Source organism: Rhinopithecus bieti, unplaced genomic scaffold (genome assembly GCF_001698545.2).
Source record: "Rhinopithecus bieti isolate Rb0 unplaced genomic scaffold, ASM169854v2 scaffold_9899, whole genome shotgun sequence".
In the NCBI taxonomy this organism is placed as follows: Eukaryota; Metazoa; Chordata; class Mammalia; order Primates; family Cercopithecidae; genus Rhinopithecus; species Rhinopithecus bieti.
Window position 1 is genome coordinate 497,460 of NW_016806979.1, and position 21,889 is coordinate 519,348.

At 50.0% G+C, this 21,889-nt stretch overlaps 1 protein-coding gene across 2 annotated transcripts in view; it reads right to left on the minus strand.

The window, feature by feature from the left end:
* Positions 1–21,889, minus strand: part of NARF (nuclear prelamin A recognition factor) — a 33,777-nt gene that overhangs the window by 10,397 nt on the left and 1,491 nt on the right. For both annotated transcript variants that reach the window (XM_017879167.1, XM_017879168.1), the window contains exons 2-7: positions 21,374–21,454; positions 16,594–16,737; positions 12,269–12,401; positions 8,723–8,857; positions 2,995–3,113; positions 677–806 (exon numbers count right to left, since the gene is read on the minus strand). In XM_017879167.1, coding sequence (XP_017734656.1) covers positions 677–806; positions 2,995–3,113; positions 8,723–8,857; positions 12,269–12,401; positions 16,594–16,737; positions 21,374–21,454 — 742 coding nt within the window. The remainder of the gene's footprint in view (positions 1–676; positions 807–2,994; positions 3,114–8,722; positions 8,858–12,268; positions 12,402–16,593; positions 16,738–21,373; positions 21,455–21,889) is intronic.

Here is a 21,889-nt window from a genome sequence, read left to right on the forward strand (position 1 = left end):
TTTTTTGAGACGGAGTCTCGCTCTGTCGCCCAGGCTGGAGTGCAGTGGCGCGATCTCGGCTCACTGCAAGCTCCGCCTCCCGGGTTCAGGCCATTCTCCTGCCTCAGCCTCCTGAGTAGCTGGGACTACAGGCGCCCGCCACCTCGCCCGGCTAGTTTTTTCTATTTTTAGTAGAGACGGGGTTTCACCGTGGTCTCAATCTCCTGACCTTGTGATCCGCCCGCCTCAGCCTCCCAAAGTGCTGGGATTACAGGCGTGAGCCACCGTGCCCAGCCATCCTTTTTTTTTTTTTTGAGACGAAGTTTTACTCTCGTTGCCCAGGCTGGAGTGTAATGGCGTGATCTCAACTTACCGCAACCTCCGCCTCCGGGGTTCAAGCAATTCTCCTGCCTCAGCCTCCTGAGCAGCTGGGATTACAGGCATGTGCCACCATGCCTGGCTAATTTTTTGTATTTTTAGTAGAGACAGGGTTTCTCCATGTTGGTCAGGCTGGTCTCGAACTCCTGACCTCAGGTGATCCACCTGTCTTGGCCTCCCAGCTGTCAGTAACTTCAGACAAGTGACCACAGTGGCAGGCACTGAGATGGCTCTGGGACACAGATCTGCCTGGCTCCAGTGTGTACTGGCCAGTCAGAGAATCCCCCAGCGGCCAGGTGCGCCCTCACCCACCTCTCACCTGATGTTAACACGCAGTCAGCGCCCCGGGAGCCATACAAAGCGGGGGGAAAGCCTTCCTGAAGAGCCTCTAGCTTCTTGTCATAACAAGGGGCCACGATGACGTGGAAAATCTTCTCTGGAGACAGGTTCTGTGGGAGAGGGGCACCCATGTTTAGGGCTAGTGGAGAGGTGACGATGGCAGCTTACACTTGGTGCCCAGGACAGGAGGGATGGGAGACCAACTGCCCCCTGCTGTTGCCCTCCAGACACTGCATGGAGCACTTTCTCTTTTTTTTTTTTTTTTTTTGAGACGGAGTCTTGCTCTGTCGCCCAGGCTGGAGTGCAGTGGCATGACCTCAGCTCACTGCAACCTCCGCCTCCTGGGTTCACGCGATTCTCCCGTCTCAGCCTCCTGAGTAGCTGGGACTACAGGCACGTGCCGCCATGCCTGGCTAATTTTTTGTACTTTAGTAGAGATGGGGTTTCACCGTGTTGCCCAGGCTGGTCTCAAACTCCTGATCTCAGGCAATCTGCCCACCTCGGCCTCCAAAGTACTAGGATTACAGGTGTGAGCCATCGAGCCTGTCTGCATGCGGCACTTTCTTGGGGCTGGGACTGTTGTGGGTCTGAGGCTGGGCCCCACAGATGAAGCTGCTGTAGTCACATCTGGCTCCCATCCCCTCTTCAACTCTACCGAGCACCAGCACCCCATCCGTGTCTGTCTGCTGCCTCCCTTGGGACTGAGTGTGGTACTCCCAAACCATCTGCAAAGCACCCCAGTCAGTGGAGCCTCTTGGAAGAACCAGGAAGGCTGAGCCCATCTCCTCCTGAACCTGTGCACATGGGACAAAACAGGCAAGAGGTCCAGCTGGCGTGGAGCCGTTGCTGGTCCAGCATGGAGCCATTGTGGGAGGCCCAAGTGTGTGTGCGCGCGCTCGTGTGTGTGTGTGTGTGTGTGCTGGCTACTTCACCCACAGGCTTTCCTGAATCTTCCCAAGCGATGCCCACCCAAGCTACCCCTCTCCTGGGGCCCTGCCACACAGAGCAAGTGCCTGTGGCTGGGCCTGAACTGGTGGCAAGCCAGAAGCCAGCAGTTGCCAAGTGATCCTGTGGTGAGGTCTGGGTGGAAAGGCCCCATTCAGGGCAGGGGCGGAGCAAAAGAGGAAACCCGCCCCTGGTCGCAGTTGTATCAGACGGTCAGGTGAGGAGCTGCTGGAGGCCGCGTCTCTGCAGCTGCCCCTCACGGCACCTACAGGAGGACACACAGCTCTGGGCTCCAGCCAGGGTAGAGGGCAGCACGTGGAAGACCTAGAAACACATGGCTCTCTTCAGGTGGGGGCAGGGCAAGGGACAGACATAAAGTCCCATAGCTCATTTTTTGGTCCTGTCTAAACTGAACGCGTATACTCTGTCTGACATCATGTTTACCATTTGCCAGATTGTGACTTTATGGGTAGAAAGAAACTAGGTAGAAAGAAAACACTGCCTATTGCTAAAGTAACAAGGCTGCCAAATATGCGTGCCCTTTTAGGCTGACTTCAAATGTCTGAAAGATCCTGATGTTGCCCTCTACTCCGGTTACCACAGTGCCTGGACGTGGCTGCTCCCCTGGAGGGAGGTGTAAAGTCTGATTGAGAAGAGCAGTGTGGGGCATGCCAGCGGCTGGAGAATAAACCACGGGATTAGGGTCCCTTTGAGGGTGGCCTTGGAGATATCAGGGAGTTCTGGGAGGACCTGGGGGCCACAGAGGGCTGTGGGAAGGGAGAACATGATGGGCTGAGGCAGGGGGCATACAGGAGCCTCCGGCCGGGACTCACTCCATCAAGTGGAAGACAGCATCACGGCCCCTGCAGAATCTCACAGAAGGGGCTAAGGAAGTCATGTGATGCCCATGGTCTGAGGGAAAAGGCCAGGGCAGAGGCCAGGTTTGGCTCCCGAAATGATAGTGGCCCTCGGCCTCTGGGCACAGGCCATTCTAGGCCTCCTTGGGTGAGGCGTCCCAACAGCAGGCAGGCAGCATCTCTGGGCAAGGTCTTGGGTCTCATTCTCAGCAGGGTGGGCAGCATGTCTACCCCGAATGGGCCCACGAGAACGACCAGATGCCACAGAAAAGGTTCAGAAGAAAGAAAGAGGTTGTGAGAAGAAGGAAGGGAGGAACAGAGATGGGCGCTGGTGAGAAACAGCACTGCTAATGTTTCCTGAAGCCACAGCTTCCTTTTTGCTCACCTGGGGGGCCGTGACCACACCGGACAGATGGGGAACCTCCCCTTCCTGGGCCCCTATGCCATGGTCCTCCCTCACTTGCCCTTCCTGCCCTCCAGAGAGAGGTCAGCTTACCTGCTGTCTGGCGAAATAATCCTTCACCAAAGAGCCCATCACCTGCTGGGGGGACTTGGCGGTGCAGAGGTGGGCAGTGACGGGACGGCCCAGCACCCGCTCGGCATATCGGACCCAGCCTGGGGAGAGAAGGGTCCAAGGTCAGCTCCTTACTGCTTCCTCTGGACCTTCCTGCCACGCACCAGGGAACGCTGAGTCCCTGCCGCCCCAGGGTAAAGCCAGGTCACCTTTTCCCCAGGCCTTACCAGGAACTCGTGCTGGACCCAAAACCCATCCTCTGTGGCCCAGCTGTGGGTCATGGGAACCTGCAGGCCTGGAGGCTACTGGGAAATGGGAGCGTCCCTGCAAGGCCGACAGACAAGTAAGAGTCGGGGTAACAGGTCCCCCAAAAAGGTGAAAGGGAACAAGCACTGAAGGGCAGCAGGAGCAGTGGCCCAGGCTGCACCGTGTGAAACCCCCTGGCCAGCTACAGAGTCTTTGCAGCCAGGACACACAGTTACCGCTCAGGGGAGAGCAGCCACATGCTTGCCCAACTTCTCTTACCGACTAGAAATTAACAGCCCAACAACTGCACACTTTTTAAAATATAAGAAATCTAGCCAGACATGATGGCTCATGCCTGTAATCCCAGAACTTTGGCAGGCCGAGACGGGCGGATCACGAGGTCAGCAGATTGAGACCAGCCTGGGAGACCAGCCTGGCTAACACGGTGAAATCCCGTTGCTACTAAAAACACAAAAAATTAAAAATTAGCCAGGAGTGGTGGCGGGCGCCTGTAGTCCCAGCCACTCAGGAGGCTGAGGCAGGAGAATGGCATGAACCCGGGAGGCGGAGGTTGGAGTGAGCTGAGATTGCACCACTGCACTCCAGCCTGGGCAACAGAGCGAGACTCTAGCTCAAAAAAAAAAAAAAAGTGTCTTGGCCAGGCTCAGTGGCTCACGCCTGTAATCCCAGCACTTTGGGAGGCTAAGGCGGGCAGATCACCTGAGGTCAGGAGTTTGAGACCAGCCTGACCAAAATGGTAAAACCTTGTCTCTACTACAGATACAAAACTTAGCTGGGCGTGGTGGCATGCGCCTGCAATCGCAGCTTCTCATGAGGCTGAGGTGGGAGAATCACTTGAACCCGGCGGGTGGAGGTTGCAGTGAGCCAAAATCACACCACTGCACTCCAGCCTGGGTGACAGAGCGAGACTCTGTCTCAATAAATAAATAAAATAAAAAATAAAAAAAGTGTTTGACCAGGATGGAGCTTATGTTGAGAAATAAAGTTTATACTTTTTATCTTTTTCTTTTTTTTTTGAGACGGAGTCTCGCTCTGTCACCCAGGCTGCAGTGCAGTGGCGCGATCTCCGCTCACTGCAAGCTCCGTCCTCTCCCAGGTTCACGCCATTCTCCTGCCTCAGCCTCCTGAGTAGCTGGGACAACAGGCACCCGCCACCACGCCCGGCTAGCTTTTGTATTTTCAGCAGAGATGAGGTTTCACCGTGTTAGACAGGATGGTCTCAATCTCCTGACCTTGTGATCCACTTGCCTCGGCCTCCCAAAGGTGTGAGCTACCGCGCCCGGCCAAGAAATAGAGTTTATACTTTTTATCTTTGAATTCTGTTCTTTCACAAACTTTTTGCAGTCTCCTCGCATTTGCTGATTTCCTTATGAGAGATCCTACTGGGATGGAACCTAGAATGGAACTCCCGATCACTGAAGGAACTAACTCTGCTGATGAGAATCCTGAGTAGACTGCTGATCTGTATAGAAATGGTGATCCCTCCGCCTGTGGCAGTGAACACAACGCTAGGCAGGGGCCCTGAGACTCTCTTCTCAGTGATGGCATTTCTGAGAAATGTGTCACCAAATCCTTTCTCTTCTCCAGCCACCAGCTGCAGACCAGCCCCTTGCTTCCTATTTTAGCTTGAGATTTGCTGTATGTATGTAGCATATATGTATAATTGACAGGGTTGCTCTGTTACCCAGGCTGGAGTGCAGTGGTGCAATCACGGCTCACCGCAGCCTCGACCTCCCAGGTTCCAGTGATCCTCCCACCTCATCCTCCTGAGTAGGTGGGACTACAGGCGCCCACCACCATACCTGGCTAATTTTTTGTATTTTTAGTAGAGACGGCATTTCACCATGTTGGCCAGGATGGTCTCGATCTCCTGACCTCGTGATCCACCCACCTCAGCCTCCCAAGGTGCTGGGATTACAGGTATGAGCCACCGCGCCTCGCCTGAATTTTTTGTAATTTAGAAACCCACTGCTCCAGGGGCACTGGCGTTAGTTCTTTGTCATTTCACATGGCCTCTTCCTTGGTTGGGGGTGGAACTAAGCAAGTGTGACTGGTGTTGTGAAGCCATGTTGTGTGTGGCATCATGTAATGGACCCCAAAACCAAAGTACTCCAGCAAGGGGACCACAGAGGCAGGCTCAGCACACAAACACCAGGTACTCCCAGGTCACTGGAGCCCAGGTAGCTCCTGAAACCATCAGGTGTGGAAATTATTCCTTTACACCTGGAAGAACACCCAAAATGCCACAAGAGCTGAATGTAATACCCACAATCTAGTAAAAGGCTGTATCTGGTATCAAACAGTTTATACTTAGACCTCTGATACAAAAATCTGTGAGTCACTTAAACTAAGGCAAACCATACAGCTGAAAGGAGCCACTAACACCCCCATCCCCATCTGGGGCTGAGAACACAGCAGACCGTGGGTTGCTGGTGAACGACACAGCTCAAATAACAAGCCAACCAGTGCAGCCCACAGAACAGCTGGTAAATTTCCTCTTTATATTTTATACATGGCTAGAGAGTAAGTCCATATTCTAAGCAACCACAATGTCAACATTCTATCTTATTAACTCATAATCCTAATGACTAAAGGTTGACATGTAAAATGCTAGAAAAATTTGAAACCATTGTGGGGGGAGCATAAATTGAGAACTAAAACGTGAACCAAACCCTAAAAAGTATACAGCCTACGACTAGCTTAGATAGAGCTCTCCTATGCTCCCACAGGCCTCATGTAGTTAGAATAATTTTTTTTTTTTTTTTTTTTTTGAGGCGGAGTCTCGCTCTGTCGCCCGGACTGGAGCGCAGTGGCCGGATCTCAGCTCACTGCAAGCTCCGCCTACCAGGTTTACGCCATTCTCCTGTCTCAGCCTCCCGAGTAGCTGGGACTACAGGCGCCCGCCACCTCGCCCGGCTAGTTTTGTATTTTTTAGTAGAGACGGGGTTTCACCGTGTTAGCCAGGATGGTCTCGATCTCCTGACCTTGTGATCCGCCCGTCTCGGCCTCCCAAAGTGCTGGGATTACAGGCTTGAGCCACCGCGCCCGGCCAGAATAATTTTTAAGTAATGTTTGCCAGGATAGCCATTCTTTCCTTACTCCCTTATGCATCGTCAAAAATTTCTTAACCCAAACTCTCTACTTTTCCAGAATTGAAAAGCATGTGTGATAAATCTCTTCTATAACTCAGGCATCCAAAAACCAATTAAAGAGCGGTTTAAACAGTGCTCTCTGAGAGTATCTGAATATCAATGTAAAGGAATTTTATTCTTTTTTTCTTTTTTTTTTTGAGATGCAGTCTCGCTCTGTCTCTCAGGCTGGAGTGCAGTGATGCGATCTCCGCTCACCGCAAGCTCCGTTGTCTCCCGGGTTCACGCCATTCTCCTGCCTCAGTCTCCCAAGAAGCTGAGACTACAGGCGCCCACCACCACGCCCGGCTAATTTTTTTGTATTTTTAGTAGAGACGGGGTTTCACGGTGTTCGCCAGGATGATCTCCATCTCCTGACCTCGTGTTCCGCCCGCTTCAGCCTCCCAAAGTGCTGGGATTACAGGTGTGAGCTAGCGCGCCTGGTCAAAATTTTCTTATTCTGTATTTTTTTAAGCTGGCAAAGGATAGATGCACGTTTGCCGTATTATTCCATAATAATTTGTACATCTGAGATATGTCGTACTTGCAAGAGAAAATAGATTTTCTTAAGAGACAGGACCTCAGTCTTTCGCCCAGGCTGGAGTACAATGGAGGAGTCATAGCTCACTGCAGCCTCTAACTCCTTGGCTCAAACAGTCTACTCACCTCAGGCTATGATTTGTAGTAGCTAGGATTACAGGTACATGCCACCACCCCGGCTTTCTTTTGTTTTTTTGCAGAGACAAGGTCTCACTCTGTTGATGAGGCTGGTTCCACATTCCTGGGCTCAAGCAATCCTCCCACATCAGCCTCCTAAATTGTTGGGATTATGGCTGTAATGCCTGGCCTATTTTTCTTTTCCTTTTAAAAAATATTTATTAAAAAAATTAGAGGACGGGTGTGGTGGCTCATGTCTGTAATCCCAGCACTTTGGGAGGCCAAAGCGGGCAGATCACTTGTCAAGACCAGCTTTTGGCAACATGGCAAAACCCCATCTCTACTAAAAATACAAAAATTAGCCAGGCGTGGTGGCGTTAGCCTGTAATCCCAGCTACTCGGGAGGCTAAGGCATAAAAGAGAACCTGGCCAGGTGCAGTGGCTCACACCTGTAATCCCAGCACTTTGGGAGGCCGAGGTGGAAGGATCACGAGGTCAGGAGATAGAGACCATCCTGGCTAACATGGTGAAACCCCGTCTCTACTAAAAATACGAAAAGAAATTAGCTGGGTGTGGTGGCAGGTGCCTGTAGTCCCACCTACTTGGAAGGCTGAGGCAGGAGGATAATGTGAACCTGGGAGGCGGAGCTTGCAGTGAGCAGAGATCACGCCACTGCACTCCAGCCTGGGCAACAGACTGAGATTCTGTCTCCAAAAAAAAAAAAACAAAAAAAAAATAGAGACAAGTTGCCCAGGCTGGCCTCAAACTCCTGGGCTCAAAAGATCTGCCTAGGCTGGGCGCAATGGCTCATGCCTGTAATCCCAGCACTTTGGGAGGCCAAGGCAGGCAGATCACCTGAGATCAGGAGTTCAAGACCAGCCTGGCCGACATGGCAAAACCCCATCTGCACTAATAATACAAAAATTAGCTGGGTGCAGTGGCATGCACCTGTAGTCCCAGCTACTTGGCAGGCTGAGGCAAGAGAATCGCTTGAACCTAGAAGGTGGAGCTTGCAGTGAGCTGAGATCGTGCCACTGTACTCCAGCCTGGGCAACAGAGCGAGATTCTGTCTCAAACTAAACTAAAACTAAACTAAAACTAAAATAAAACTAAACTAAACTAAACTAAACTAAACAAACATACTAGCCTTTCCAGTGTGGCACCTCTTTTTTTTTTTTTTTTTTTTTTTTTTTTGAGATAGAGTCTCACTCTGTCGCCCAGGCTGGAGTGCGGTGGCGCAATCTCCACTCACTGCAAGCTCCGCCTCCCGGGTTCACGCCATTCTCCTGCCTCAGCCTCCTGTGTAGCTGGGACTACAGGCGCCCGCCACCCCGCCCGGCTAATTTTGTATTTTAGTAGAGACAGGGTTTCACCGTGTTAGGCAGGATGGTCTCGATCTCCTGACCTCGTGATCCGCCCGTCTCGGCCTCCCAAAGTGCTGGGATTACAGGAGTGAGCCACCGCGCCCAGCCTACAGTGTGGCACCTCTGATGAAAAACTAAACTGGCTGTCCCTAAACATCAAATGCCCTCTGTGAATCAGGCCAAGCTCTTCCCTCCTGGTCTACAAGGCTGGGTGGGATGGGTCTGTCTGCCTCCAACCTCATCCAGCGCCTGCAGAACCTTGTGAAACCTCTGTTGGCACCTCCAGGGACTCACCAGGACAGGCAGAGGTCAGCATGGGAAGGGTGCGTTCCTCCTCACTGTGCTGGCGATAGCGACGCACAAATTCTTTTTGGCTCTCCAGGATACTAAAATCCGCAGCTATCCTCGTATCAAACACATAGTGCACCCCTGCAGGAGAGAGGAGCATGTTCAGCTTAAAGCACCTACGAAAAGATCTACTTTTAGGCTTCCTCTTTTTTTTTTTTTTGAGACGGAGTCTCGTTCTGTCACCCAGGCCACAGTGCAGTGGCACAATCTCGGCTCATGGCAACCTCCACCTCCCGGGTTCAAGTGATCCTCCCACCTCAGTCTCCCCAGTAACCAGGATTACAGGCACCCGCCATTATGCCCGGCCAATTTTTGTATTTTTTAGTAGAGATGAAGTTTCACCATGTTGGCCAGGCTGGTCTTGAATTCCTGGGCTCAGGTGATCTACCCACCTTGGCCTCCCAGAGTGCTGGAATTACAGGCGTGAGCCGCTGCGTCCAGCCAATACCTCCTCATTCTTACTCATTTTTGCTTTCTCACGTTTAAGAAACAAACTTAAAGCATAAATTCTACAGGCATCTCTCCTATGATAATAAAATCAGCCTTGGTTCTTTTCTGTTCCTAATGGCGTAAGTTCAAGACTATGTGCTTTATCTTTTTTTATGTAAACAATGAACGTGTATCATTTTTCACAATGAAATATGTATGTTCTCTCTCGTGCTTCTTCTCTCTGTACATCTACATTTTAAAACACCTCACTCCATACATAAATTAATGGAATATTATAACATACCCACAGCATTCTCTTCCAATTCACAGGAAATTAAATTTCAGTCTGTGATGGTTCTTGGTGTGTTTAAAAGTAGAATGTACAGTAAAAGTACAGAATGGCTGGGCATACTTTTATAATAGTTTACATTTTTATACTGATTTCTTTTTTTTTTTTTTTTTGAGAAAGTCTCCCTTTGTTTCCCAGGCTGGGGGGGAGTGGGGGGATCTCAGCTCACTGCAAGCTCCACCTCCCAGATTCACACCATTCTTCTGCCTCAGCCTCCCGAGTAGCTGGGACTACAGGCACCTGCCACCACACCCGGCTAATTTTTTGTATTTTTTAGTAGAGACGGGGTTTCACCGTGTTAGCAGGATGATCTCGATCTCTGACCTCATGATCCGCCTGCTTTGGCCTCCCAAAGTGCTGGGATTACAGGCGTGGGCCACCATGCCCAGCCTGAATTTTTTAATTTTAAATTTTTTGTTTCTCCCCCTTCCCAGGTAACAAAGCTGAGAGAAAATGCAACTAGTTATAAGAAATATTAGGCCGGGCACAGTTGCTCATAATCCCAGCACTTTAGGAGGCCGAGATGGGTGGATCACGAGGTCAGGAGATCAAGACCATCCTGGCTAACACGGTGAAACCCCATCTCTACTAAAAATACAAAAAAAATTAGCGGGGCGTGGTGGCGGGCGCCTGTAGTCTCAGCTACTCGGGAGGCTGAGGCAGGAGAATGGCGTGAACCTGGGAGGTGGAGCTTGCAGTGAGCCGAGATGGCACCACTGCACTCCAGCCTGGGCGACAGAGCGAGACTCTATGAGACCTCTATCTCAAAAAAAAAAAAAAAGAAATATACAATTTAAAATATTACATTAAGAATCAATTTTACGGTGGATAGCATTTTATTGATATATAATAATTCCATTATATAATTTTAACAATCCTATTCCCAAATAAGAGATTCCCATCATGAGAAAATATAGCATTGGCGAACTCTTGATCTCAGTAACAACTAACCAACCCGAGGCTTTAATGATCGACAAGCATGGAAGGAGCGACCTAATGTGTGTGGCACTTGTTGCTGTAGCTGGATTTTTGGGCGGCAACACATTATGTGCTAGATGACCAGCCTGTTAGAGCCCAGGCACCTGGGGAAGCAGGGAGCATCAGGACGCACTCCAGGCTGGCTGCTCCAGACTTCAAGTCTGTCCTGATGATCCTTATTCGCAAACATCATTTTATTTCCACCCAGTAATTCCCATATATCTACACGCTACTGTAGTTTATTTAGCAGAGATGGGATCCTTGCTATGTTGTCCAGGGTTCGTCTCAAGCTCCTGGCGCTCAAGCAATCTCTGGTCTTGGCCTTCCAAAAGTGCTAGGGATTACAGGCATGAGGCGAAAACCTGAGCCATATTTACGAATTTTTAAAAGCCCCACTGAAGATAAATAAAAGCTTTGTGCTAGGCACGGCGGCTCATGCTATAATCCGGCAGCACTTTGGAGGCCAAGGTGGGTGGATGCACGGGTCAAGAGATTAAGACCATCCTGGGCAACATGGTGAAACATCAATCTCTAGCTAAAATACAAAGAGTTAGCTGGGTGTGGTGGCGCGCACCTGTATCCCAGGCTACTCAGGAGGCTGAGGCAGGAAGAATCTCTTGACCTGGGAGGGGCGGAGGTTAGTAGTGAGTGGAGATCGCAACCATTGCAATCCAGCCTGGGGGCACAAGAGGGCGAGACTCCATCTCAAAAAACAAACAACAACAACTCTTTTTTTTTTTTTTTTTGAGAACGGAGCTCGCTCTGTGGCCTGGGCTGGAGTGCAGTGGCCCCCGGATCTCAGCTCCCACTGCCAAGCTGCCGCCTCCCGGGTTCACCGGCCCATTCTCTGCCTCAGCGCTCCCGAGTAGCTGGGAGCTAGCAGGTGCCCGCCACCTCACCGCGGCTAGTTTTTTGTATTTTTAGTAGAGACAGGGTTTCCACCATGGTTAGGCCAGGATGGTCTCGATCTCCTGACCTCGTGATCCGCCCGCCTCGGCCTCCCAAAGTGCTGGGATTACAGGCTTGAGCCGCCACGCCCGGCCAACAAACTCTTATTTGGCAACTCGCTCAGTCTTCCTTTTCTGAACTTGCACATTGGCCATCATGCTATGAGGATGCTCAAGGCTATAAAAGCCCCTCTATAAGCAAATGGAGGGAGGCAGTTCCAGTTTGACCAAAGCAGAAGACGCAGAAGCATCATGCATCAACATTTCAGGCAGTGTTATTCCAGTGCGGATGTCGAGTTCTTTGATTATATTCTTAAATTTCTACCTTTCATTCATTCCTCAGGTAAAGGACACAAGCCCATTCCCTTTCTGCTCTGCTCTTTAGACAGCTTCTTGGGAAACCAGACACTAATCATTTCAGAAGTGACTGTTTATCAAATACACCCTCTGGGGGTAATGGGTGACTTGGAGGTTGCTGGGCCAGTGTGGGAATCTCCCAGTGTCCCTGTCCATGTTGTCAGAGGCAGTCACCGTTTGGTCCCAGAGGGGTCACCTCCCATTGTGTAACAAAACACCCGTCTGTGCACAGCAAAGGAGAAAAGTGACACTCGTCTACCATCGATCAGAGGCTGGGTTTTCATGACACACGGGACAACGTCTTTTTACGTTCCAAGAGACTCTTTTGGAAGTTGCTTATATACCCTGCATCCTTGAAAAACGAACTTTAGATTAAAAAGGGCACTTATAAACTCAAGTTATACATTCCCAATTTATCAAAGGATGACTCACCAAGACTTTTGAGGAAACCACAGAGTCTTCTGGAAGCATCAGTTACACTGACGTTGAATTTAGCAGCAAAATAAGGCAAAGACTGAGGACACACAGACACTACCAGCACTTTGTGCTTTGAGGTATCACATTTCTGGAAGAAGAAATAGAGAATGTCAGGTATCTGCTGATTACACAAGGAGTAAAAGCTACACATCTTAATGAGAAATTCAGAACAATGTGATGGATGGTCTATGCAAAGACTAATAAAATAGACAAACACCGGCAAACGTAATTAAGGAAAAAGAAGAAAAAAAGTCAGGATTATGGTGAGGTCTGCGCTTCTGGTAAATATTTTTTTAGAAGTCAGGATTTAAAAAATGAAACATGAGCTGGTGTCGGTGGTGCATGCCTAGAGTTCCAGCTACACAGGAGGCTAAAGCAGGAGGATCGCTTAGGCCAGGAGTTCGAGACTGCAGAGCCTATAATCACACTTAGCAACAGCCACAGCCACTGCACTCTAGCCTAGGTAACAGAGTAATACTCTGTTTCTTTTTCATTGTTGTTTCTTTTTTGAGACAGAGTTTCACTCTTATTGTCCAGGCTAATGTGCAGTGGTACCATTGATCCCGGCTCACTGCAACCTCTGCCTCCCAGGTTCAAGTGATTCTCCTGCCTCAGCCTCCCGAGCAGCTGGGATTACAGGGACCTGCTACCATGCCCAGCTAATTTTTTGTATTTTTAGTAGAGATGGGGTTTTGCCATATTGGGCAGCCTGGTCTCGAACTCCTGACCTTGTGATCTGCCTGCCTCGGCCTTCCAAACTGCTGGGATTACAGGCATGAGCCATCTGGCCTGGCCGATACTCTGTCTTCAAAGAGACGTAACTACAGCTCTAAGAGACTTTGTCAATTTCAGGAACAGTGTTATATCGGTCAATGTGCGTATCTGGAAAAAATAAATAATTTTAAAGGGAAAATACAAATTACAACATTGGCCAATGAATAACTGAAATAACTACACAACAATAAAAAAACACACACACTAAAATGGCATCCAAAGATGCCTCTTAAAACTCATCAGCCAGGTTGGGCATGGTGGCTCACACCTGTCATCCCAGAACTGTGGGAGGCTGAGGCAAAAGAATTACTTAAACCCAGGAGGTGGAGGTTGCAGTGAAACAGAGGTTGCAGTGAGCTGAGATCGCTCCACTGCACTCCAGCCTGGGCGACAGAGCGAGACTCCAACTCAAAAAAAAAAAAAGAAAGAAAAGTAACCAGGCCCAAGACATTTTGTGAGTAAGCCTCATCTACAAACTGTTCTAAAAAAATATTGCATAAACTAGCATAAAACCACAAGGCTATCAATATCCTTAAACCAAAACTAGATATTGGCAGTGCAATAGAAGACAGGTTCAGATAAAAAGAGTCAAGGTCCGGGTGTGGTGGCTCATGCCTGTAATCCCAGCACTTCGGCAGGCCGAGGCCAGCAGATGGCCTGAGGTCAGGAGGTCGAGACCAGCCTGGCCAACAGGGAGAAACCCCATCTCTACTAAAAATACAAAAACTAGTCAGACATGGTGGTGTGCACCTGTAATCCCAGCTACTCAGGGGGCTGAGGCAGGAGAACTGCTTGTACCCAGGAGGTAGAGGTCACAGTCAGCCAAGATCGCGCCACTGCACTCAAGCCTGGGCGACAGAGCGAGACTCCATCTCAAAAAAGAATAAAAAAATAGACACGCAGCAGGAGGGTGGGGTGGAAGTTATGGGAGAAAAAAAAAAAAAAAGGCGGCCAGGTACAGTGGCTCATACCTGTAATACCAGCACTTTGGGAGGCCAAGGCGGGTGGATCACTTGAGGCCAGCAATTCAAGACCAGCCTGGCCAACAAGGCGAAGGCCGAAAAAAGAAAGAAATGGACGCACATCTATCAATATATGAGAGAGATGGGATATTTCAGGTCAACGGGGGAAGAACAGAAGATGCTGGAACAATTTGACTTTTTCGAATAGAAAAGAATGTATCCGGCCAGGCATGGTGGCTCATACCTGTAATCCCAGAACTTTGGGAGGCCGAGGCGAGCAGCTCACTTGAGGTCAGGAGTTTGAGACCAGCCTGGCCAACATGATGAAACCCTGTCTCTATTAAAAATACAAAAATTATCTGGGCATGGTGGCACATGCCTTTAATCCCAGCTACCTGAGAGGCTGAGGTAGGAGAATTGCTTGAACCCAGGAAGGAGAGGTTGCAGTAAGCTGAGATCACACCACTGCACCCCAGCCTGGGAGACAGTGAGACTCCAACTCAAAAAAGAAAAAAAAGGAGAAAGAATGTATCCACATCTATACCGTACTAAAATATAAGTTGTAGACTGGACAAGCAGCATAAGATTATATATAAACTGTCAATAAACATAATCTGGGGCAACCAACTTCTCTAAATAAGCAGGAAAATGCAAATGAGATACAATTTTCTATGCATCAGGTTGGAAAAAACTGAATTTGATATTGAATGTGACCAGGATGGCTGCACACAGCTGTTTGCCCATATCACTTAGGGAAGTATAAAGTGACACAGACACTTTCAAGGGTGTTTTTGCAAAAACCGTTGATACCACAGAATTAAGTCTCTAGTAGTCTGCAAAGCTGCATCCACTAAGTCTGTACAACATAACAAAATGGCTGAAGCCATTCTGTTCCCTGAAAGGCCAAGGGTGAGCAGGTGGGGACGGGTATGCATGGCGAACCTGGCTGATGGGGGTGGCATCTCCTGGTTCAGACCATCCTAACCAGGCAGCCTGCTGCTTGCTAATGGAGCTCCCGTGCAACTGCATGTAAGTCAGTGTGCACCCAGACACGACGAATGCTGGCAACACAAAGAACACGTGTCTCTATCTGCATGTGTGATCTAGGTCATGCATGGTGGCCGATGCCTGTAATCCCAGCACTTTGGGAGGCTGAGGCAGGAGGATTGCTTGAGCACAGGAGTTCAGGACCAGTCTAGGCAACATGGCAAAACCCCATCTCTACAAATAATACAAAAATTAGGCAGGTGTGATAGCACGCATCTGTGGTCCCAGCTGCTCTGGAGGCTACAGGGAGCCTCCGGAGGTGGGAGGATCCCCTGAGTCTTCCCACTGAGCCAAAATTGCACCACTGCACTCCAGCCTGGGTGAGACCCTATCTCAAAAAGAAAAACATTGTGATCTAATCGATGCTGGATGACTTGTCCAGAAGATGCCATGGGGGTAAATGGCAAACGCGAGAAGGCTCCTTGGCTGTCCCCTATGCCACCACACTTGCGCCAGTCAGTGTTTCTTGAGGCCCCTACCTTGCTCTAGCACACTACCTACTGTGAATGGGCTCCTACACCCTGGGCAGGGTAGGATGCTGATGCTTCCTTTGGAGGTGACAGCATGGAAACCAAGAAGTGCCTTTCAGCCTCATCTGCCTTTGTCTCTTTCTCTTTCATCTGTGATATGATTTGGCCCTGTGTCCCCACCCAAATCTCATGTGAAACCAAAGGCTGGGCCTGGCGGGAGGTGACTGGGTCATGGGGGCAGATCTCCCACTTGCTCTTCTCGTGATAGTGAGTCCTCACAAGATCTGGTTGCTTATAAGGGTGGAGTACCTCCCCCTTCAGTTGCTCTCTCCTGCTGCCACGTGAAGACATGCTTGCTTCCCCTTTGCCATTCTGCCATGATTGTTTCCCGAGGCCTCCCCAGCCATGTCTCCTGTAAAGCCTGTGGAACTGTGAGTCAATTAAACCTCTCTGCTTTATAAATTACCCAGTGTCAGGTAGTTCTTTGCAGCAATGTGGGAATGGACTAATACAACCTGTCTCACGGAAAGACAAGTGGCACTTCTAGTTCTGTATAGGAGGTCTGCAGGGACGAGCTGAAGGAAGGAGCTTTGGGAATTTTTACTTCCTCGGAGTGTCTCTGCCTTGCCCCAAGCTGATCGGTCTGTTAGAACATAACTCTCGTGTCCGAAAACGTGCAGCAGAGGCAGAACAGCAGGAGCTCCGGCTCTGTGCTGCCCGCATGATCACCAACACCCGTGTTACCTGACCTCACCAGGCAGAGGCCCTGCTTAAGCCACAGAAGCCTGAGGGGTGGTGCCAGCCCCCCACCATTGCCTGACTATCATTAAGGGAGCATGAAATTGTGCAGGGATTTTGCTCTTGATGGAGAGGATTGGAAGAAGGTCAAAGCGGGACGCTAGCAACACTGGGAAAAGGCTGAGATGTGCATCCGCTGTCCCAGCAGAGGCTTCTGTACAGGAAGCCAGGACTCACCTCGACCTCCAGGTCAGCTCCCCAGCATTAGCACATGCCCTGAATGCCTTACCTTGTTAAGGTTCAGAACGCGGAAGAAGTCCTTGGCATTTTGCTGGGAAAGCTGGACTCCTTCCTCTGCAGTCACGCAGCTGTCACATGCCAGGCAGTCACTCAAAAATATCCTGGCATCAGCCAGCTTGTGGAATTCTCCCTTCTATGAAAGGAAGGTAACGTTTCAGCACGATTATTCAACAAATACTCTTTAATGTGCTTTTTTAGGGAGGGTAATACCCATACACGAATTCACAGTAAACACCGGAGACAATACCAGGGTCCAGGCCTGGTGCTCAAGGGGCTAGAAGCAGGACAGTCTCTGCCACTGAGCAGCTCAAGGTGGTGGAGGGACACAGGACCCAGGGCCCAGCCCACGATGACACTAGGGAACAATGCAGATGACAAAGGTGGAACCCAGCCCTAGCACCATCATGTGGTAGGAAGTAAACGACCCCTGTGTTCTGGAAGCTGATCCCACTGGCCCTTCCCTCCTCCTAGACCCCTTCCTCTTTGGTGCCTATGATCCAGTCCTCTGACTGCTCCTCTAGCTCTGTGCTCCCTAAGCTTACCATCCCACGGCTCCCTGGGGCCACCCAAAGCCCTGGCCTCTCCCTCGAGGCTCAGAACTTTACAACTCAGTGCTGGCTCTGGGTTTGCACTTGGACATGTAACAAGATGCTCATCCTGACCTAGATGTAGAGTCACTCTTTGATCCCCTCCAGCTTCTCCTTCCTGATTGGCCCTTGTGTCCCTGACATCTGCTAAAACATAAACTACACCTCTGCTCTGCTCAGACAGCTGCCCCTCACACAGAGGGCCTGAGCAAAGCCAGTGGCCCCTGTCTGCCCGGGTCCCATCACAGCCCCCTTGGTCTCCACACGTCCCGCCCCACTGGCCTTTGCTGCTCTCGTCATCCCTCTGCATGAAGCAACCTCTAAGAGCCCCAAGCTTGCCCTGGGTGGCCTTCAGCAGAGAGGATGTCCAACACCTGCTAAAACAGCGCCACCCCCTCCCCACCCATCTGTACTCATGTTGCTGACTGCTGGCAGGAATCTGTCCCTCCTTGCTAAAATGTAAGCTCATGAAATCTCGAACACTGTCTTGTTCTCCTGTTCCCCAGCACCTCCAAGAGGTACGGCACACAGACAATGCTCAATAAATAACTGGTGGATGAACATATGACACTCTGACGCTTACAGGAGTAATGTCAATAAATTACAGAAGCTCCTCAGGTAGTCCATGCATTTGTTTTTCTTTAAAACATGATTTGACAGGAGGCAGCTGTGGATGTGCCCCTTCCTTCCATAGCGTGCTATGAACGGCAGCTCAGGTGTCACCTCTGCCTCCTGTCTACGCATGACCCCGTGTCTCTGTGCAGCCCACTCACCCTGGGATCTTGTTCTGCTGCAGACGGGCACTCAGGGCAGATGGGCACTCAGGAGGTCCACATGGGGCTCAAGAGTTTGTGCTTCTAACAAGTTCCAAGTGAGTTAAAGCTACTGCTCCACTCCAAACATTTGGTGCCCACAGCTGCATGAATTCTGCCTCCACAGCCCATCTGGATCGAGGTGCCCATGACCAAACTGCACCCCTCACCCAGCAGTGCCTCCTCCCTGCCTTGCCACCAGACACGCTGTGTATAACCCAGTCCTTCCATAAGGTTTCATGGTCCAGGTCTTATTCCCTCCTCATTTGTCACATTCTTTCTTCTTATTCCTGCTGCCTTCCACACTCACGCATTCTGCAGAAGCCCTGTTCCCTTTTATCAGGCCTGCTGGCCTCACTCTGCCCAGGGCAGCCCTGCCACCTGCACTTCCAGCAGAGTGCTCTCCTCACCAAACCCCAGACTCACACACTGTAGAACGCCCAGTATCTGTGGAGCTAAAACTGCACTCCCTTCCCTGCACTATGTCCTCTGTTCTGTCTTTACCACTCTGGCAGACTTGCCCAGGCCCACCACCTCTGCCTAGGTTCTCAAAGCTGCCACCCAAGTGGCTTCCTGCAATTCTTCCCCCTACTCTAGCCAGCTTAAGTCGGTTACCTCTATCACTTGCCCTAAAACAAACACCTGAGTCATCCCCTCACAGTCTCCACAGCTCTGCACTGTCACTGACCTGGCCAAGGGGAGCCACTGTCTCTCCCTAGAGCATGTCTGTCCACACCCTCCTCTTGCCTGGTGCCAGTGCCCTTCCCTAGACTCCCACCCTGAATTCTGACCACTCTTCAGGGTCCACTCCACTAACCCTAACCCAACTCCTCTCACCTTGTGTCCATCACTGACCTGGAAGGGCGCCCGCTTAGGCTGTGTACACATGTTATCTCATCCTCACCACAGTCCTGGGAGGGAAGTAACCCTACTCCCCAGGCCTCTGATAAGGAAATGAGACTCACAGGGCTTAGATATCTCTTCAAGATGTCACAACCAGAGGGCAGGTGACGGAGGCCCCTGGGGCCAGCCATTTAAGCGCACTGGCCCCAGCTGCCTCCAGGACTCCAATGCACCCTACCTCTCTTCTGCCTGTGGCGAGCTCTTCGAGTGCTTGTCTCAGGCCCTGTTGCTCTCTAAGCCCCACAGTCCCCACAGCACACAGGGCAACCAGAAAACCTCACAGATTAAACGTATCAGGACTACTGAACTTAAGGAAAAAATATGCTTCTGCCATATTGCCAACTCTCCATTTATAAATTGGTACCAGTACTCTCTAAGGGTAGAATGACCTTAACCTCTCCCAACATCCTTCACTCAGTAAAACAGGGATAATGGCCAGGCTTACAGGTAATGCTTCCTCTGAGCATGAAATGAGACTGCACGTAAAATGACATTCTTTTTTTTGAGACGGAGTCTCACTCTGTCGCCCAGGCTGGAGTGCAGTGGTGTGATCTCGGCTCACCGCAAACTCCGCCTCCTGGGTTCAAGGGATTCTCTTGCCTCAGGCTCCTGAGTAGCTGGAATTACAGGCATGCACACCATGCCCAGCTAATTTTGTATTTTTAGTAAAGACGGGGTTTATCCATGTTGGTCAGGCTGATCTTCAGCTCCCGACCTCGGGTGATCCACCCATCTCGGCCTCCCAAAGTGTTGGGATTACAGACGTGAGCCAACATGCCTGGCCATAAAATCACATTCTTGAGAGCCAGGCTCAGGGTATGTATCCAATAAGCAGAAACCATCGCTACTAGCTAAGGATAACTTAAAAACAAGAACTGAATTAGAAAAGAGGCCGGGTGCAGTGGCTCACGCCTGTAATCCCAGCACTTTGAGAGGCCGAGGCGGGTGGATCACCTGAGGTCAGGAGTTTGAGAACAGCCTGACCAACATGGTTTCACCCGTCTCTACTAAATACAAAAAATTAGCCGGGCGTGGTGATGCACGCCTGTAATCCCAGCTACTTGGGAGGCTAAGGCAGGAAAATCTCTTTAACCTGGGTGGCGAAGGTTGCAGTGAACCAAGATTGCACCGCTGCAATCCAGCCTGGGCAACAAGAGGCAGACTCTGTCTCAAAAAAAAAGAAAGAAAGAAAAAAAAAAGAAAACTATTAAAAAAATTAACTACAGAATCATGAAATTTGAGTTATTTTATAAATTACATATCTCAATACCTATTTTATAAAATGGAACTTACTATTAAAAAATATTCAGCTGGGACTTGGTATAGTAGCTCATGCCTATAATCCCAGCAATTTGGGAGGCTGAGGCAGGAGGATCACTTGAGCCCAGGAGTTCAAGACCAGCCTGGGCAACATAATGGAACTCCATCTCTACAAAAAAATAAAAATAAAAAATAAATTAGATGGGCATGGTGGTGCATACCAGCAGTCCCAGCTACTACGGAGGCTGAGGCAGGAGAATCACTTGAGCCTCGGAGGTTGAGGCTGCAGTGAGCCATACAGTGAGCCACTGCACTCCAGCCTGGGTGACAGTGAGACCCTGTCTCAAAAGGGGAAAAAAAAATTAAAAGAAGAAATCCAATATTACACCACGTTTTTTTGTTCCCAAGGCAGTGTGTTTTGGTATGGGTGTGTTCTGAGAAGACAGGCCTTGTGCCACCGATGGACTGTCTCACACACGTCTTTATTAGCCCCTTCAAGTTTACTTCAGTTTTGGAGACGGAGTCTCGCTCTGTTGCCCACGCTGGAGTGCAGTGGCACGATCTCGGCTCACTGCAAGCTCTGCCTCCCAGGTTCATGCCATTCTCCTGCCTCAGCCTCCTGAGTAGCTGGGACTACAAGCGCCCACCACCACGCTTGGCTAATATTTTGTATTTTTAGTAGAGATGAGGTTTCACTGTGTTAGCCAGGATGGTCTCAATCTCCTGACCTCATGATCTGTCTGCCTCGGTCTCCCAAAGTTCTGGGATTACAGGCGTGAGCCACCACGCCCAGCCTATTTCAGTCTTTTTTTGGGGGGACAGAGTCTCACTCTGTTGCCCAGGCTGGAGTACAGTGGTGCAATCTCAGCTCACTGCAACCTCTGTCTCCCAGGGTCAAGCGATTCTCCTGCCCTGGTCTCCTGAGTAGCTGAGATTACAGGTGTGCACCACCATACCTGGATAATTTTTGTATTTTTAGCAGAGATAAGGTTTCACCATGTTGGCCAGGCTGGTCTCAAACTCCTAACCTCAAGTGATCCGCCCACTTCGGCCTCCCAAAGTGCTGGGATTACAGGCGTGAGCCACTACACCCGGCTGTACTTCAGTCTTCTCTAAAGCAGTGATGTGCATGATGCTATGAGCCCCAAAGAGAAAACAGCAGCAGCGTTTTACTCTGTGCTGATACAAAACTGAAAAATCTACTTGCCTCTCCATTTTCCTGGGCTGGACTCGGTGCATCGGCTGACACATTCTCTTGGTCATCAGTTTTTGTTTTCTTACTACATTCCTTAAAAAAGCAAAAGAACATTATTAATGAACTTTTAATCCTCTCCATTAAGAAAACGTGCATACTCTAACCAATGAAGCTCATGTATTTCTATCCTTTCTTTTTTAAAATTAATTAATTAATTAATTTATTTTTTAGACAGAGTCTCACTCTCACCCATGGAGTGCAGGGGCACAATCTCGGCTCACTGCAGTCTCTTCCTCCCGGGTTGAAGCGATTCTCCTGCCTCAGCCTCCTGAGTAGCTGGGATTATAGGTGTGCACCACCACGCCCGGATAATTTTGTATTTTTAGTAGAGACGGGGTTTTGCCATGTTGGCCACGATGGTTTTTGAACTGCTGACCTCAGGTAATCCACCTGCCTCGGCCTCCCGAAGTGCTGGGATTACAGGCGTGCACTGCCACACCCGGCTAATTTTTGTATTTTAGTAGAGAG